The 13,636-nt window shown below is 35.0% G+C and overlaps 1 protein-coding gene across 2 annotated transcripts in view; it reads left to right on the top strand.

Moving 5' to 3' along the window:
* The window catches only part of plxna2 (plexin A2), a 222,327-nt gene that overhangs the window by 91,775 nt on the left and 116,916 nt on the right, over positions 1–13,636 (top strand). For both annotated transcript variants that reach the window (XM_039652640.2, XM_039652638.2), the window contains exon 4: positions 4,206–4,340. In XM_039652640.2, the coding sequence (XP_039508574.2) occupies positions 4,206–4,340 (135 nt within the window). The remainder of the gene's footprint in view (positions 1–4,205; positions 4,341–13,636) is intronic.

The following is a 13,636-nucleotide window of genomic DNA, read 5'->3' as shown; positions in this document are numbered from 1 at the left end:
TGACATGATCCACAAGTGTGGCTCTGATTTCATTAGAGACTCTGACTCTTCTATTTCCACCTCTTCCTCGATTATTTCTTTCTCTACCACCACCACCACGTATTCTTACACGCCTTCCAATTGCTCTTCCATGAGCATGTTGCTGCAGTTCAGGGTTGTGAATGTCCTCCATTCTATATATACTCTATATACTCTAAATACTCTATATATATATATATATATATATATATATATATATATACTCTAAATATATACTCTCTCTCTCTCTCTCTCTCTCTCTCTCTCTCTCTATATATATATATATATATATATATATATATATTCCCAAAGTTGATTGGTTAAATGGTTAAATGGTTGATTCATATTAGAGGTAATTTATAATTAGATTGCGAATGCAATTAGAAGTCATGTGCCAATTTAGCAAACATTACAAACAATGTCAATGTCAGATATATTTTAGAATATACATTCATGTATACTAATTATGATAATTGAATAGATCGTTTTGAATGTGATGGCTTACACAATAAAAAATGTCTGAGAAGTTCTGAAGTGTTTGATAGTGTAAGTGAGAATCAAATCATCAGTTTTGATCAACAAGCCATATACAATTATTTGTTGTCCAAACTGCAGACAGTTGTATGTACTCTTTGCACACATGTGCCAAAGCATTTGCAATTTTCTCAAATCAATAAGAAATTCCAATCTGATGTGAACAAGAAGCGAATTGTTCAGAGATATGAACTTAATGTTTTGGGAAATAAAAAAAACATTTGAGAACTGAGCCAAAGCAATTGAGAAAAACTGTAAACAAGGACATCCATTGTGCACGAGTCCCACAGCGTTTGGAAACAATATTCTTAGGTCCGTGCTTTACTTTGCTTTTCTTTGCAAAAAAGAGAGAGAGAGAGAAATACATATGGGAAACACATACAGGTTTCTTTATGACCATTTTTCTGCTTTGATCATCCATGCTTGATGTGGTTTAGACGAGGTTATGGCTAAAAATAGATAAGAGTGTAAATATTGTTGCTGAATTTCTTTGAGCAGGTTTATGTTTCAGGGCTTTGTGTTGGAATTAAATGACTCTTTCGTCTACTCTGTCATGTAATCGCTTTAAAGAAAGATTGAGTGCTTTATTAAAGACTTTTAGATGTAAACAGAGTTGAGTATCCCTCTAGTGGTGGGAGTGTTCTGTGAACGTGAGCATTCAAAATCTTTTGATTTGGATTGAGTTTCTAGTTAGAGTTAGCTAACGTGAATGATCTGAAATGGGATGCATTCAGAACGAGGTGGTTGTTTCAGATGTGGGTGCACGTATCTATGTACAAAGCGCACATGAGCAGTGTGGGAAAGAGTGTTTTGCAGTATGTTATCGTGTTAAACAGCAAGAGAATTTGTTTCTGGTTTCTCTTCAAGCACTTTTTCCTGTTGCACGCTTGCATTCTCACATCAAAAGCATCCTCTTGGCATGAACGTGTAGCTGGAAGGGACCGACGGTCTCAGAAGTCCCTCATACAAATAAAAACACGCATGGAGCAATATACAATACACAAAAAGCTACTTGTACATAGAACGCCTATAAACGAACATGCAAAATGAATATTTGAAACAGAAAGAGGCTGTATAGCATGCATATATAAGTGAAATGATGGCCAGAGCTGATTGACATGAATACACAAGCACATATAAAATGCACATCCTTATTTACATGCACTCAACACAGAACACACTGAATGAGATGTGATTGTCGGGAGTAGTTCTGCGTGGGCTCTGAGAAAGACAGCTGCACTTACACTGGAGCCAAAGGGACGGCAGCCATCTATAATGTGCATATGGGAACGAGGGAGAGAGAGAAAAGAATGTGCCAATAATGAAAAAGTAATGAGCAAATGTTTCAGAAGGTTGTAAGGAGAAGACCAACATTAGGCAGAGAGAACAATGATGACCGAACGAGACTCAAGCCAGGTGACTGGCTTCAGATCAGTGGTCGGGGAAAAAGTGAAAATATGAAGTCCATTTCCAAATGCATTCTGGGTCAGTGTAGCTGAAATAATTGTACATGTAGCCTGCCACTTTAGAGCGGGGATCGTCTTCGTCTGTACTTCCAATTATACACATTTTATAGCTCATTTTAATGGCTTTTCAACGCAAGCACCATAACAAAGTGTGTGAAGGATACATTATATATGTATACCAAAATATACTAGTCCTTTAAAACTGTGCGTGTCCCCCATCACTTTTACAGTTACATCCTACTGCGGTGTCCATGTCTGATTGCTTTATAGTCCCCCGTAGGACCAGTGAACACAACATTTACTTCTACAGCCAGAATGCCAGACCTGCTTCCTGACTGCAAATGAAGTATGTTCTTCAAAGTGCCCTCCGTGGACTACTGGACACACAGTTCTCCATGACATAAGGTCCCCGCGGTGCGCACCAGGTCGTATCAGGGTCATGCTTGGCCGAGCAAAAGGAGGCGGGTCTTGTTGACTGGCTGACATGTTTTATGTATGAACACATTTACCGTTGTGTGCTGTAAATGTCAGTTTAGTGGATTGGGAGTCTGCCGCTCACAGATGGTTTTTACATTCACTGGAGTGGACTAATGCTTGAACAGGGTTTTAGTGTAGCATGGACATTTTTTTTTTCTCCTTCCCTCTACTCTTGGCCTGAATTGTGTTGAGAAAGACTGCAGAGAATGACAACTGTTTTGGTTATAGATTTGGCAGCCTTTGATTGGTTTCGTCGAATGATCTTTGCTCTGTTCGCTCGTTCTCCTGGTCTTTGTTTGGGTCGTCTGCTCTATTGTAAAGCAGTAGTAGACAGACACGTGACCTTGGACTGACCCCGATCAAACTCCATGCAGGGCAGCCGCCGTGTGTCCCGGGCTTTTTAATTGTCTTTTGGGACGGGTGAATGCGGTTGGAGGAGACCTGTGACGTCAATTATTATTTCGTCTGATTTTATAGTTTTTTGAGGACCTTTGACCGGATCAGAACCGCTTTAATCTATTTAAAATATATTGTAAAAAAGATTAAGTATGGTATAAATATTTGGGTTTTTTTTACACAAAAAGTACTAATATATTTTGTATAGCTAATCAAATATTGTATAATTGTAATATTATATAAAATATGTTTTGGTATTTTTACAATTACTGTATGTAATGTGTATATAACATAAATAAATAAATAATATATTATTATTAATATATTAATATTAATAATATATTATTTATTTTACAAAATATTGTACATTTATCAAACTATATATATATATATATATATATATATATATATGTGTGTGTGTGTGTGTGTTTGTGTGTTATTATTCGTTATATTATTTAATTTACAAAATATTGTACATTTACCTAACTCTCTCTATATATAGTGTCTGATGGATAGATATGTGTGTGTGTTCGTGTGTATATATATATATATATATATATATATATATATATATATGTGTGTGTGTGTGTGTGTGTGTGTGTGTGTGTGTGTGTGTGTGTGTGTGTGTGTGTGTGTGTTAACACACAATTATAAGCAATACAATTATATTATAGAGAGAGAACAATTTAATAATATTATATAATTGTATTATATATTTAAATTATTTATTAGATTTCATAATATAAATTATAGTTGACACACACACACACACACACATATATATATATATATATATGTGGGCTGTCAAACGATTAATCGCGATTAATCGCATCCAAAATAAAAGTTTGTGTTTACATAATATATGTGGGTGGGTGCACTATGTATAATTATTTTATATATATATATATATATATATAAATACACACACATGCTTGTATATATTTAAGAAATATTTTCATGTTTACTGTATATAGATTTATATATAATTTATATTATATATAAATATCAATATTTTATATATAAATAATATTTTTTTTCTTACTTATACATGCATGTGTGTGTATTTACATATATATAATAATTATACTTAGTGCACCCACATATATTATGTAAACACAAACTTTTATTTTGGATGCGATTAATCATTTGACAGCCCTATATATATGAAAAGTCGCCCAAACTAATCACAATTTTGCCTTAAAATGTTGTTGCTTTTTGGAAAATCTTGTAAGCCACATTCTCACATGGTAAAAAATGTAAAACAAGTGGTCAACTTCTGCTCATGATGGCATGTTTTCTTCTTTTTCGTCTTAGATTCGGGTTGACGGTCCTCCTCAAGGTGGGGTGCAGTATGAAACTCTGCAGGTGATCAAAGATGGAAGCCCTGTTCTCAGAGACATGGCCTTTTCCCTGTTCAACAGCTTCATCTACGTCATGTCGGAGAGACAGGTCTGAATATATACATGTATATGCTCTCCCCTCTCTGCTTCTTTCTTCCATCCATAACAGCTGTAGGACAGAGAGAACGTGACAGCATCCGCTAATGAAAGAGAGAAATGGGAAGAGGGTAGAGTAGCTGTGTCAGTGAAGGAGAGAGTGATGGAGGGACAGCTGAAGGAGGAGAGATGGAGAGTGAACAAGGTCACCCTCCTTTGACAGCATAATGAAGAGAGAGAGAGAGAGAGAGAGAGATGGGAGAGAGACCCTGCTCATATAATATCAATACACACAACACTTCCCATGGGATGCATTGCAGAGTAGAGGTGGGCGGTATGAGTCATTTTATATCACGGTAACTCTATACGTCAAGCTGTTATGGAAATATAAGATATTTCTCAATTGCTACTTTACATCTCACAGTAGCTATGTTTCTATCCAAAGTTGCCAATTTCACTTATTTGCAAAATTGGAGTACCGCATTAAACATTGGGGAATATTGAGGCTGCGTTTTCATCATGTTCAAGAGATAAATAAAATTGGCACAAAACACCTGTAATAAAAATGGAAGTCGCTGCAATCGGGGAAGTTACAGTGGCTCTTCTTTCCCGCGTCATAAATGACGAAACACAATAAACCCTGTTGTGTTCGGATACTGGTGTTTGGGAAGGCAGTCATGTGAGATTGTTTTAAATCATTCTGATGATGACAGACTTTGGCTCAAACAAACACTTGAGATGCTGGTCCTCTGGTTATCCAATCACATCCACCGGTATTTATGCCCTAAATGTGTTTCCATTGTTTGTGCTTAGTAATGTCTTCTAATTGGATAAAAAATACATCTACCTCACTTGCATATTTTTATGCACAATTTTAGATTTGATGTGTATCTTGGTATTTTCTATTTCGATATCCCAACATGGATATAAAAACAGGTGGATGGAAACATACCTTAGTGTGACTATTCTCACAATATGACATACCTTTTTTTCTCACTGTTGCAGCTTTTATCTCACAATGCAAATTTCATCTCTCCTCAATGTGTTTTTTTTACTCTGAGGCAAAAACATAGGCTTAGTCATAGTCTTCCATAGGCTAGGCTATAGTTGATTTTTTACTGAAATTTAGAACCAAAACTGTTTTATTTATTTTTTTATGTAGGAATGTTGATTCACATCATATATATCAAAAGAGTTAAAAACACAGTCTCAAGATGGTGAAACATTATAATTGCCATTGGATGATTTGTGCACTGCAGTGGTTGAGAGTGTTGTAAAATAACCGACAATTATAAAGTAAATCGGTTTAACTATAGTTTAATGCCGCAGACGTAATTTTGAGTCTGGCTGTGTGATGCCAGATTTTTAAATGGATTCATTTCTTGCCTTGACAAATATCTACCATCATACCGCCCAACCCTATTTCAGACTATAAAATAAAGAGAACGTAAGGAAGAAAAAGAAAGAGACAGTCTCTAAAGAGACGGAAAGGAAACAATACTGTCTCTGCTCAGAGATGGATGACCAGGCCGCTTGCTTACGTCTCCAGGCTTTTTTTAGCATCAGTTGTAGAGGGTTGATATCTCCTCTTGGGATACACGTGGGCAGTGGGATGGGGTAATGAGAGACGTGGTTTAATGCACAGCGGGCGGACAGGTTCACATCATATCTGTACACGGGCGGCCCGCTGGGTCAGACCCACTGGGCATCACACATAGCAGCAGAAGAGACGGAAAAGGAAGGAGAAAGAGAAGGAGACTTGTTGAGTCAGCACACACACACACACACACCCTGTCACACTTATCAGGCACGTAGAAGTGACACCAGCATTTTATCAACTTTGTGGCTTGAGTTCCGGACCCAATTGCATTATCTGCGTTTTCTCTTTCTTTCTTTCTTGTTAACACACACTATATTTTTAAAGATAAGTTTTCAGTAAAGATAAAAATAATTACAGTTTATTATCTTAATATATATACTTGTATAAAAATACAAGTTAAAACTCTATTGACAACATCTATGGTATTCTGTCAATTACCATATATATACTGAATATATATATATATATATCCATTAACTTGTCCCACAGACTTCCATTGTATTTTTGGTTTGTTAAATAAACTGAGGGGATGAGTTTACTTTAAATTTTACCTTTAAATTGTACTTGATTTTGTACTTGACTAGTTTAGGAGTTTTCAAACTGGGCCAAAAGAGTTAAGTATTTTACAAAAAGATTTTTTTTTTTTTTACCTGTCCAAGTTAATGTGTAATTGTATTTATTAAACATGTATCAAGAAATTTTTAACTGTTAACTGTGATTTTACATTTGTAAATGTATAAAAGTAATTTCATACAAAGTAAATCTTTCCAGATAATATTTTATTAATTTGCTTAATTTTTTAATTATATATATATATATATATATATATATATATATATATATATGTGTGTGTGTGTGTATGTATGTATATGTGTGTTTATATATATATATATATATATATATATATATATATAAAGATACATATATATATACATATACATACATACATATATATATATACTGTATATATATATATGTTTATATATATATGTATGTATGTATATGTGTGTTTATATATATATATATATATATATATATATAAACATACATATATATATATATATATATATATATATATATATATATATACATACATATGTATATGTATATGTATGTTTATATATAATAATTTACCATATTTTACTTATTTTGCACAACTTTTTAAATTAAACTTAATTGAAAATAATGGAATTAATAAAATAAATTAAAAAAAGAAAACAGTATACTGTTTTCTTTTTTTAATTTATTTTATTAATTCCATTATTTTCAATTAAGTTTAATTTAAAAAGTTGTGCAAAATAAGTAAAATATGGTAAATTATTATTCAGCTTGTTTCTGATTGGGCAGTTGTGGCAAACTGTATAAACCACCATCCCAGTCAACTGCTAATCATATTCATATTTGAAAATCCCAGTTCTCTTATGGAAAACAAATGTAGCTGTTTGGGATAAAGCCGTGTATATAAATTCCTGTGTATCTCTTCACTAGTGCTGAATAGTCTTTAGGGAATCGTGTTCGCCGAAACCTCAAAAGATTCATCCCTCTCAAGCAGTAATTCAAACCAAACCCGTCGTAAAAGAGCTATCAGCACGTTCCATCATTTCTTTACCCACTTTTGTCCTGTTTTAAGTGTTTCAGGTGATTAATTCAATACTACAGCTTATTAAACGACCACAATGAGAGGCATCGCTGAGCTCAATGAGCTCTTTCAGTCTGACTCGGGTTGAATTGCTCTCGGAGGTATTTCTCTTCACAACGCCTCCCCGTATCTTCTGTGAGCTGTGTTAATATTCAGCATGCAGGTGTGAGACGTTCTCTTGTTGGGCTGAGAGGAACAAAAAAATGTTGCTAAAGACCGCACGGCCTCCGTCACCCCAGCACGCCGCTGTTTGAGGAGTCAGTTGGCGTAGTCACGCTTCACACTTCACAGAGCAGGATTAGCATTCACCTTTCAGCACAAGCTCTTATGCTAGCAGGAAACAGAGCCGTCATGGCGGAGTGGAGCTTACCGTTGTCACGTTTTGGGTGTAATTTAATGAAAATGGAGCCAAAATGGCTGAACTAGAGTAGATATTGCAGCTCTGGGGATGTGTAAGATATGTTTACTGGCTAAGAGGAGTCAAAATGGCAGATTAAAGGCACATGGCTATTCTTCGTATTCTTCTTGCTGTCATTCACAAAAATAGGACAGATGGTAATACCTTGATATTTGGATTCATACTACTGAATATGTTATAATTGAACAGTATAATACAACATAATGTAATATTTCATCTAACTGAAATATTGGCTAATAATAGAAGAAATGCACAATATAAATATTCTGGCCGATGCAAAAAGCCAATAATTATTTTAATTTTATGGACAATAACCAGTAAATGGCTCGAAAATCTATATTAAAAAACATTATTTTGTTTTGAATGGAAAGTAAATTTGTCTGAGGCTTAAGTGAATACTGTTTGAAGCATGGATAACTTATTATATATCTTATTTTTTTATTTATTTATTCTAAATGACCACAAAGGGTGTCTAAAATGTAAAAATAGGTGAAAACTAATGATACTGGTAAAAAAAATAAAAATAAACTAGTCATCTGGTAATGGATAAAATCAAGTCCTGTCCTATATTTTTTTCCACACTATGAAACTTAAATTATAGACCGTTTCACAAGATGTAAACAACACTGGTCCAGAAGCACTTCCTGTTTCAGTTTTTTAACACTACATAAATAAAATACAACCAACAGAACATTTAAAACTGAATCAAAAAGTTAAACAAACATCTTTAAGATGTTTTCTTTACATGTGAAATAAAGAAAACAGTTACAAACTGAAACAGGAAGTGCTTCTGGACCAGTGTTGTTTACATCTTGTGAAATGGTCTATATATATCATTTTATGTCGAATAGTATTTTATGTCGTTTTAAATGTAGTTGCACCCTTTTTTGTGATTAAACTTGTGATTAATGTGAAGAATGCAGTACAAGTGGATATGTGGGTACAGATAGATAGATTTATTATAATCATAGATATTTACATAGATGCATGCATGCATCAGACACCCTGGGCAGCAGTGGATATGCGGTTAGCATTCAAACATGCTCAAACCAGCATGTAATTTTATTTTATGCACGCACAGACACTCCATCTTAACCCACTAACGTTTCACACCACCGCCATTCCTATTTGGCATCTATAATTCTTTTCTATGATGCCATATATTGTGCATTTTCTCAAAGACTCATAAATACAGCTCATTCCAAATGCATAGCCATCCCTCACATGCACACAAATAGTCTAGAAATGGATTGCCTCACACTGACATAAAAAGAAACACACACACACACATACACCACATATATACGTATACACACATGCATAGACTTTAGGGCTCAGTGTATATGTACGAATACCATGCTAATGGACCGTAGTTATTGGTTAGTGCAATATGGTGGACCTGAAAGACAAATGAGCTTCAGACAGACCAAAGGCAGTCCATAACCAGAGCAGTCAAAAAATACAGGTTATGTCAAACGTGTTTACAGTATGTCTATGAAGGGCTTGGAAGAAAGAGCGTTCAGAGCATCTACAGTCTTAGATCACGCAGGCGGTGAGATGGTGTCCTTTCTGTGGTAATTCATAGTCTTGTGATAAAGTGCTGTGGCTGTTTGGCTGGGGAAGGGAGCCAGAGGCTAACAGCTATGAAAGGTCAGAGCTGTTTCAGCTGATAACAGCTTTACAGAGACAGAGGGGAGAGAGTGGCGAGCGAGGGAAACAAAACACGGAGTCATTGAAAGAGACATGGAGACTTAGCAATGTCATGCACATTTGCTAAATGTGTGTCGAAGACTGTTTCAGAAATATCTCATCTAGGTTTTACATTCTAACTGACTGCAAACAGTCTTTACTTGTCACCCCTCTGGCAAACTGCTGCCATGCCAGTGGGAGTCTCTGTTTGAAAACCCAGTGTGCTGCATTGACGGCATCCTGGATCTGAATAGTTACTTAATTAGTACACTCTACATAGGGAACTTTCCAGATAGTGCTCTCTATAGATACCATAGATAGATACCATAGATAGGTAGATACCGTAGGTAGATAGATAGATAGATAGATAGATAGATAGATAGATAGATAGATAGATAGATAGATAGATAGATAGATAGATAGATAGATAGATAGATAGATAGATAGATAGATAGATAGATAGATAGATAGATAGATAGATACCGTAGATACCGTAGATACCGTAGATACCGTAGATAGATACCGTAGATAGATACCGTAGATAGATACCGTAGATAGATACCGTAGATAGATAGATAGATAGATAGATAGATAGATAGATAGATAGATAGATAGATAGATAGATAGATAGATAGATAGATAGAGTAGATAGATAGATACAGTAGATAGATAGATAGATAGATAGATAGATAGATAGATAGATAGATAGATAGATAGATAGATAGATAGATAGATAGATAGATAGATAGATAGATAGATAGATAGATAGATAGATACAGTAGATAGATAGATACAGTAGATAGATAGATAGATAGATAGATAGATAGATAGATAGATAGATAGATAGATAGATAGATAGATAGATAGATAGATAGATAGATAGATAGATAGATAGATAGATAGATAGATAGATAGATAGATAGATGTTTGTTTGTTTGTTTTACCTTTATTGTCTGTTCAGATTAACTGGACAGAAATTCATCTTCGACACTGGCTTCAACAACATTCTACAACCACATTTAACACATAAAACACATAATACACCCATAATAATTAATAAATACATGATTCAATAAAAAATACAGTGCACATAATTCACAATAACATCCCTAATTGAGAATTTGGTTTAAAACAGTCACTGCCAATGGGACAAATGATCTTTTAAAAATTAGATAGATAGATAGATAGATAGATAGATAGATAGATAGATAGATAGATAGATAGATAGATAGATAGATAGATAGATAGATAGATAGATAGATAGATAGATAGATAGATAGATAGATAGATACCGTAGATAGATACCGTAGATAGATACCGTAGATAGATACCGTAGATGGATATGTAGATAGATACCGTAGATAGGTAGATACCATAGATAGTACCGTAGATAGGTAGATACCGTAGATAGATACCGTAGATAGATAGATAGATAGATAGATAGATAGATAGATAGATAGATAGATAGATAGATAGATAGATAGATACACTAGATAGATAGATAGATAGATAGATAGATAGATAGATAGATAGATAGATAGATAGATAGATAGATAGATAGATACTGTAGATAGATAGATAGATAGATAGATAGATAGATAGATAGATAGATAGATAGATAGATAGATAGATAGATAGATAGATAGATAGATAGATAGATAGATAGATAGATAGATAGATAGATAGATACCGTAGATAGATACCGTAGATAGATACCGTAGATAGATACCGTAGATAGATACCGTAGATAGATACCGTAGATGGATATGTAGATAGATACCGTAGATAGGTAGATACCATAGATAGTACCGTAGATAGGTAGATACCATAGATGGGTAGATACCGTAGATAGATACCGTAGATAGATAGATAGATAGATAGATAGATAGATAGATAGATAGATAGATAAAAAGATAGATAGATAGATAGATAGATAGATAGATAGATAGATAGATAGATAGATAGATAGATAGATAGATAGATAGATAGATAGATACCGTAGATAGATAGATAGATAGATAGATACCGTAGATAGATAGATAGATAGATAGATAGATAGATAGATAGATAGATAGATAGATAGATAGATAGATAGATATTTCTATCTATCTATATATATATATATATATATATATATATATAAAAATTTACTTTTATTTTTATAGTTATTAATGTATTTTCTTTCTCTTTGTATTTTAATATCAATATGGTACAATATTATCCTATTCCAATCAATGTGATAAACGAGTTAGGGCAAAAGTAATCAAAGTAGTCAGATTATGTTACAGTATACTTAAATGTGTAATGTAATGGATTATGTAACTAATATTTTTGTTTTGTAATTTGGAATCAGTAATTGCAGGGAACTAGAATTTGTAAGTACACACACTACTTACAAATACTACTACACACTGCAGCACCCACACACACACACAAACTAACACAGATGGATGGATGGATAGATGGATTCTATATGAAATATTCACACATGTTGGGAAGGATGATTGTTTGAGCTAAGCTCTCTGGTTTTTGGAACAGTGCTTATGTGTCATCTCTCCGACCTCACAATCAAATGAGGCCTGTGCACAAGCAAAGCCACACCTGCTGCCATATGCAAATCCAACACATGTAACCAACTCCAGCAAACACTACGGCCCTGGTCTCGCTCTCATCGACGCGTGTAAACCAATCCCTTATGCAAACTGCGAGGAGGAAAGAAATATTGCCTTGCAGCTTTGCCTGACTTGCCTTTTTGCATATCAGCACACAAAACCCCAAAAAAACAAAGACATTTTTATATGTCGAGAAGATTGTACAACGCTTTCTATTTTCTATTTCTATGTGAATATAGCACCTTTCGCTCTACCTCTAATTGAAAGACATGATGCAGATAACTGAAATGGCACAACAGAGTGACAATTATTTTTCAATCAGGCAGGAGAGGGCTTGAGAATAGATTGTCACTATTTTGATTGGTCGTTTAATCAGTCGCACAATAAAATTGTTATTAACTCCCACCGCATTAGTGGTGAACGATTCACAGTGAATCATTTATTCATTTAATTATCAGCGCTGCTGAGGCCATAGGTCAAAACCCACCGAGCATCCGTTTAGAGCAATGAAAGCATAGCTTCAAAAGCACGTAATAAGATGTGAACATGTCTGTTGGGAAATGCCTCTTTTCTAAACACGCATTATGAGTCATCAGTGCCGTCCTCTGAAGCTTTGCACAGTAGTTTGATTTTGTGAGTTGGCCTTAGAAACCCGGCTTGAGATTGATCTGATGTTGTCCATCCCACGCCCACTATTAAGAGTGGCGTGACATTTCCAATGGCGTGACTAACGTGGAGAAGCTCGTGAATGAAGTGTTGACTTTCACAACCAAACCAGATTCTCTGCATACGTTGCTGTCATTCATATAGCCGTAAACGTTCGGGCTGAACTTGGAAATCCAAGATTTGCTCCTTATCCTCGGCCCCTTCTCTCGCCTCCCCGCCTCGGCTCATAAAAGCGACGTAACCGAGATCATCAACCAAATAAAGGAGCCTCTGCATTTCCACCCTGGCAGTTTCTCTCCCAAGTGCTCAGCTGTGAAATTTAAAATCCATGCATGGCTTCCCTTTTTCCCCGTCTTGAAGAACCTGATTATTTGCTCTGTCTTTGCATAGCCTTAGCCTCCTTTGGCGCACACACATACCGTACTTCGAGTCATATGCATGTATTTACCGTTTTGATCTCTCATTCACACACACACACGCACAGAGAAACACTCTAGGCTTGCACTACCTTTGTCTGGGAAATGTGTAGGAAATGAAGTGTGTGGTTATCAAACGCAGGGAAATGGGATTTTTCACCCGGAGGAAGATTGTTTAGAGGCCCTCTCCTCTCTTCTACAGTCCATTTCCAGCCAGCTCCTAAAATAACACTCTTCTTCCATTATCTAGCTGAAGATTGTCTCCACGT

The sequence above is a fragment of the Pimephales promelas genome, chromosome 20, assembly GCF_988280905.1.
Source record: "Pimephales promelas chromosome 20, fPimPro1.hap1.1, whole genome shotgun sequence".
NCBI classification, from domain to species: domain Eukaryota; kingdom Metazoa; phylum Chordata; class Actinopteri; order Cypriniformes; family Leuciscidae; genus Pimephales; species Pimephales promelas.
Note: the sequence above shows the minus strand (reverse complement) of the source record. Positions and strands in the feature narration are given on the sequence as shown.